The sequence below is a fragment of the Limulus polyphemus genome, unplaced genomic scaffold (assembly GCF_000517525.1).
Source record: "Limulus polyphemus unplaced genomic scaffold, Limulus_polyphemus-2.1.2 Scaffold1817, whole genome shotgun sequence".
In the NCBI taxonomy this organism is placed as follows: Eukaryota; Metazoa; Arthropoda; class Merostomata; order Xiphosura; family Limulidae; genus Limulus; species Limulus polyphemus.
In genome coordinates, this window is record NW_013667427.1 from 131,541 (window position 1) to 138,204 (window position 6,664).

The window sequence follows — 6,664 nt, forward strand, 5'->3', positions numbered from 1 at the left end:
CAAACCTAATCAATAAAACCTACATCATAACTGTTGTTAACATACCTAATCAATAAAACCTACATCATAACTACTGTTAACAAACCTAATCAATAAACCCTACATCACAACTGTTATTAACAAACCTAATCAATAAAACCTAAATCACAACTGTTGTTAATAAACCTAATCAATAAAACCTACATCACAACTGTTGTTAACAAACCTAATCAATAAAACCACATCACAACTGTTGTTAATAAACCTAATCAATAAAACCTACATCACAACTGTTGTTAACAAACCTAATCAATAAAACCTACATCACAACTGTTGTTAATAAACCTAATCAATAAAACCTACATCACAACTGTTGTTAACAAACCTAATCAATAAAACCTACATCACAACTGTTGTTAACAAACCTAATCAATAAAACCTACATCACAACTGTTATTAACAAACCAATTCACACAACTTACATTACAACTGTTATTAATAAACCAATTCACACAACTTACATTAATGTAAGTTGTGTGAATTGGTTTATTAATAACAGTTGTACAACTGTGGTTAATAAACCTAGCTAGGTTTCCACACTTGGTAGCATCAATGATCTCCTGGTCTACCCTGAACAGGTAGGAGCTACCAATGCCAAGTTCAGTGTACTTCTTTTCTCGAATCTCTGCCACCTCTTTACGGACCATTTGGCCGACGTATTCTATCACCATTTCGTCTGCTGCAATAGGTTCTAAAGCAAACAATCCCCAATCGTGGATCCTACTTCTGGCAAACTTCAACTGCTTCTTACGGAACTGTGGATAAGTTTCAAAGATACAGTCAGCGTAGCGCGCGTTACGAAGGACGTATAACGTCCATGTTAAGTATAGCAGAACTTAAGTTTCTCTTTCAGTATATTCAGTCATAATTTATTTCACAGCCCACCTACATTACTCTTGAAATAGAACATTAATCTTAACAAAAACAGTCAACTTTACGAAATACAAACACATTTTTTTATAGTCTCACTAAAGCAAGTTTAGATTAGTTGAGAGTTTATCAATCTTGAGGTTTAAGAAGGACTTTTTATTTACTACATGAAGCTTTCCAAAATTGTATCAATCACATTTAACCGTGTAATAATTACATTGGTAACCTGTAGAAAGTAAGAGAGGACCCATCATTTAATAAATTCTAAGACCATAACTTTGTTGTGCATTTTGTTCAATATAGCTTCAACATTTTATAATTAAATAATTTGTATTTTATGTAGTTTTAAGAGCAGTTCTAAAATAGATAAGATTTAAATACTAGTGGAAAATAGACCTAATTCTTCATTAATAAAAATAAAAACTTGTGAAACGTAAAAATATGTTGGGGGATCCTAATCCTTGTAGTTATGAACAAGAAGGATTTCCTCATCAACTGGTTGAAATACACACCTTGAGCTAGATAAACTTCTAAAATACACACCTTGAGCTGGATAAACTTCTATAATACACACCTTGAGCTGGATAAACTTCTATAATACACACCTTGAGCTGGATAAACTTCTATAATACACACCTTGAGCTGGATAAACTTCTAAAATACACACGTTGAGCTGGATAAACTTCTATAATACACACGTTGAGCTGGTTAAACTTCTATAATACACACCTTGAGCTGTATAAACTTCTAAAATACACACCTTGAGCTGGATAAACTTCTATAATACACACCTTGAGCTGGATAAACTTCTAAAATACACACCTTGAGCTAGATAAACTTCTATAATACACACGTTGAGCTGGATAAACTTCTATAATACACACCTTGAGCTGGATAAACTTCTATAATACACACTATGAGCTGGATAAACTTCTATAATACACACCTTGAGCTGGTTGAACTTCAGGAGATCACTCTTAGTGACGTCAACTTCACCAAGTGAAGTCAGAAGTCGTCTCTGATTCGATCTTGCCTCCCTAGTGGATTGAGCTGCCACCCGAGCTTTGCTGAAGGGGTCCTGTTATAACAGCATTTTATTTACTACTAGAGTTAAACAAGTTACAAAGAAAAAAGTCAAAGATAGCATTAATGTTTCATTTTTTTCGATGTATGGTGCAAAACTTAGGTGCATTATTTATATAAATAAAATTTATTTACTGTTTGAGTACCATTATTATAAAAAAAATAGAGCTAAAATTTCACTGTCGACCGACAGCAAAAAAAAACACGAGAGATCAAAGGTAAGATAATGTATAACAATTCTCTACATGGTATGCTTGCGAGTAGTTTATATGCTACATCATTCAATACAGTAACTTCAGCCTTCATGACAGGATTATTAGTTATACACAGCCCAAAGGTTAATAAATCAATGTAAACAGATGTATAATGTTACGAGCCTTAAGCTATCTAGGATAAACAAATGTAGTTTCCCGTTACAGTTTACAATCACAGCTATCTAGGATAAACAGATGTAGTTTCCCGTTACAGTTTACAATCACAGCTATCTAGGATAAACAAATGTAGTTTCCCGTTACAGTTTACAATCACAGCTATCTAGGATAAACAAATGTAGTTTCCCGTTACAGTTTACAATCACAGCTATCTAGGATAAACAGATGTAGTTTCCCTGTTACAGTTTACAATCACGCTAAAAAGAAAAAAAATCTCTTATATTTATTTAAGCATTTTTTATGATGTTTTACAAGGTTGGTTGAATCAACTGAGTATTGTAAATAACAGATAAAATGTACAGTTTAAATGAAAATAAATGATCGATTTTTTATTTAGAAGGTTTTAGAGGTCATGCAAATAAAATTGTATTTTTCATTTTAACATGAAAATCATTTTGTACTCGGAGCAGTCAACACACTGACTCCAGATATTCACGGACAAATCGTTAGTAAAAATATTGAATTAAAAAATCTGATTATTTGTGTACAAAAGACACACAATATTTGAAAGCTTGCCAAATTTTTTGTGAAGATACACGTACAATATTAAAAGTTATAGTACAAAAACTGTGATGGCTACAAATGTTACTAGGAACCCTGTAATTAGCAAAGTCATGAATCCAAAAGTAATTTATCATTTGTATGCGAATTGGGCATCTATGACGCAAGACACAATATTAATACTTACAAAAACAAGATCCACTTTTTATTCTTGCTACCACAATTTAGCGTTGCGATTAATTATTACAAGACTTAAATATGTCTACATAAATATATACTTACTTTATCACGCTTTTAATGAACTACAAGATCCATTCTCCTATTTATAATGAACCACACAATATTATAAGATCTACAGTGTACTTATAACGAACTATAACATCCCTTGGCCTGAATACAAAAGATGTAAATATCGAAAAAATATAAAAACCTGAGTTTCCATGTCTATTGCAGGATTCATAAGATCAAGACATCTCTTTTGTACAGCCTTTTCTTTCTGGTCCATCTTGTAGTAACCCTCTGTACGGGCACATCCTGTTGCATGTACCCTTGTTCCCTCTTCACGTTTCTTTTTCGGGGGGGAAGGAATATTAGTTGGTGAGAAAAGCTAAGGAAAACCCTTAACGCACTACCTAGTTATGGCTTTACTGTTTCAATATTCAAACACTGAAATAAAACTTTTATCACGATAAAGTAACGGTGGATTAAAATATTATGTACAGAATTTCCATCGTATTGTTATAAACTTCTGAAACTATCAGATAAATACTGAAGTAGGAATTCTTAAAATTACATGGGCTAAGTGATATTTATAAGGCACTACCCAAAAAGAAAATAACTAGATATATGATCAATCATAACGATAAAGTTTGAAAAATGGGGTAAATTAGAAATGGTCAATGCTGTTACTTTGATCTGAATAATGAGATAACAATAACTAGAAGTTTACAACTATCTCTGTCATTTAGGAGCCAGCAATAAATTCTCGGAGACAAGAAAGAGCTTAACCCTGTGAGGGGCAAGAGGGGGTTATCCCCACTTTGTTCCAAGAAATTTGAGGGAGTTATCTCCAATTTATTCCACAAAATCTGAGAAGGTTATCCCTGCTTGGTTCCAAGAAATTTCAGAGTTATCCCCACTTTGTTCCAAGGAATTTGAGGGGGTTTTCCCATTTTGTTCCTAGAAATCTGAGGTTATCCCTGCTTTGTTCCAAGGAATTTGAGGGGGTTTTCCCTGCTTTGTTCCAACCCTCTGAAATTTCTTGGAACAAAGCAGGGAAAACCCCCTCAAATTCCATATCCACACTTTGTTCCCAGGAATTTGAGGGTTTTTACCATTTTGTTCCTATAAATTTGAGAGGGTTATCCCCACTTTATTCCAAGAAATCTGAGAGGGTTATCCTGCTTTGTTCCAATAAATTTCAGAGGGATATCCTTGCTTTGTTCGAAGAAATTTCAGAGGGTTATCCCCACTTTGTTCTAAGGACTTTGTGACTCAATCTTAAAATTTTTTGCAAGCAATACATTTTTGATATAAACAAAATACAAACACACTGCTATTTTGTAGAAGTTAATGTTTTAAATTCCTCGACAACCATTTGAAGGCGAACCAAGCTTGAAAATTTTTCCATGCAAAGTAAAATTATGTAAAGCCAACGGAAACTTTCACCACCAAACATACTAACGGGTCTCAGCTGAAGTTTTTACACAATTATATCAGTCTGGACTTCCTTACCGTGTCTCAATATCAATTAAAAGTTCAAATTCTATACTAAACTTTTCTATGATATTTAAATATATCACATATATTAGTGTACATATGAAAAATTACACTTTTTCAAATGAAAAAAAATTCACTAAAAATTCCCAAACATTATGCCATTTTCTTTTAGTCCCCAAGGCAACCAGAATTTGTCTTTTTTTTTTAAAAACTAGGCTAATTCTTAACATCTGTACGATAAAAGAACAAGGATATGAGGATGATCCACCCAGTGAGTGTCACTAAGCCAGTATCCCTGTATGTCATCCTGAAGTAATGCATCGTAACTTCGCTTCAAGTATTGCACATCTTCGGCATCAATGCCCGTTTTCAAGAACTCGTAGAGGATGTTCATTTCCTCCACCAGGTCCCTCTTGCTGAGGAAACTCTTCAATTCATCTTCTGTAGAGTCTACAATATCTGGTGGTAGCATCTTCAACTGTTTAGGTTTCAGAGACTTTTCCTTCTGCTTCTGTTTAGATCTAACCTTGGACACCGGTGGTGGGGATGGAGTCCGCACCCGGGTGTACTCGTGATCTTGAATGGGATGAGGTGCAGTGAAGCCCCGAGCAACTGAGTCAATGACAGATTCAAGTGTGGAGGTGGTCCTTGAAGCTTGCAAATCCAACTGGGGCATACAGTAACTGTGTTCATATATGAGGTGGGTGGAGATTCCGTCCTCCTCGGGAGACTCATCTTTGACTAGTTTGATGTCTGCTTCAGATGAGAAATCCTTGGCCTTTTCTGAACTCAAAACATCTTTATCCTTAGCTATTTCCTTATGATGTACAACTCCATTTAACACAACAGCAGGTTCTAATTCTTCTACCAAGGAGGAATCATTCTGAGAGGTTCTTGAAATAGGTTCTAACTTCTTCTCGGAGGACAACCCTGAAACAGAATCACTAGTGGATCTTTCTGGAGAAGAGAATTCGGTGAACCCTGTTGCTAAGGCTACAAGAGCTTCCGAAGCTTCAACCTCTCGAGTGCTGGCCTTGTATGGAGAAGGAACTCTTTCGGGAGAGGATGAAATATCTTTCTCTGATATTTCCAAACTTTTGTTTTCTACTTGCAAAACTTTCTTATTATTCTCAGCTTCTGGTTTAGGCAATGCTCTAAAACTATGTTTTGGCACTTCTTTATCAGTGACATCAGTAGTACTAGATGTGTCAAATATTTCTTCTTCATCTGATAATTCTGATTCTGAAGATGATGATGATGAAGATGACTCTACAGTTGGCTTTGGCAAAATCTCAGTTACCTTCTCACTGATTTTATCAGCCTGTTTTTCTTTAATTTCTTTCTCCTTTTCTTCTCGAGTTTCATTTTCTTTTAACTCCTCTTTTTCATCTTCCTGTTCACTTGTTTCTTCCACTTCCACTTGAGAAATTGCCTCTTGTCTGTAAACAGATACTTTAAATAGTAAAACAACAGCTTATAAGGTAATTTATTAATAATTTGGTTATTTGATAAAGCTGAAGTGTTTCTTAGCGAGCTGCTAACATGAAACTGTTCAATCAACTTTAATACCACCATAAAAGGTTAAGCCAATGAACTACTTACTTTTAAATATTGATTTTTACTTTAGAAAACAATTAATAAAAATAACAGAAATATTTATTATGTAACAAAATATATTATTTTCAATGCTATAAAAGTACAAAAGAGACTCTATAAAACTTTATATATGAAAAAATCTTCAGGCAACTTATACAACAAACTAAACAAGACTTGGTAGTCAACATACTAAACAAGACTTGGTACTCAACATACTAAACAATACTTGGTAGTCAACATACTAAACAAGACTTGGTAGTCAACATACTAAACAAGACTTGGTAGTCAACATACTAAACAAGACTTGGTAGTCAACATACTAAACAAGACTTGGTACTCAACATACTAAACAAGACTTGGTACTCAACATACTAAACAAGACTTACTTATTGTTTTGTACCACAGATGGTTCTCTACCTTAGTAC

General features: G+C 34.1%; 1 protein-coding gene across 1 annotated transcript in view; it reads right to left on the minus strand.

The window, feature by feature from the left end:
- Positions 1-6,664, minus strand: part of LOC106465047 (histone-lysine N-methyltransferase SETD1-like) — a 28,457-nt gene that overhangs the window by 4,072 nt on the left and 17,721 nt on the right. The window contains 4 exon segments of the mRNA XM_022392858.1: positions 542-794; positions 1,856-1,987; positions 3,355-3,521; positions 4,899-6,082. Coding sequence (XP_022248566.1) covers positions 542-794; positions 1,856-1,987; positions 3,355-3,521; positions 4,899-6,082 — 1,736 coding nt within the window.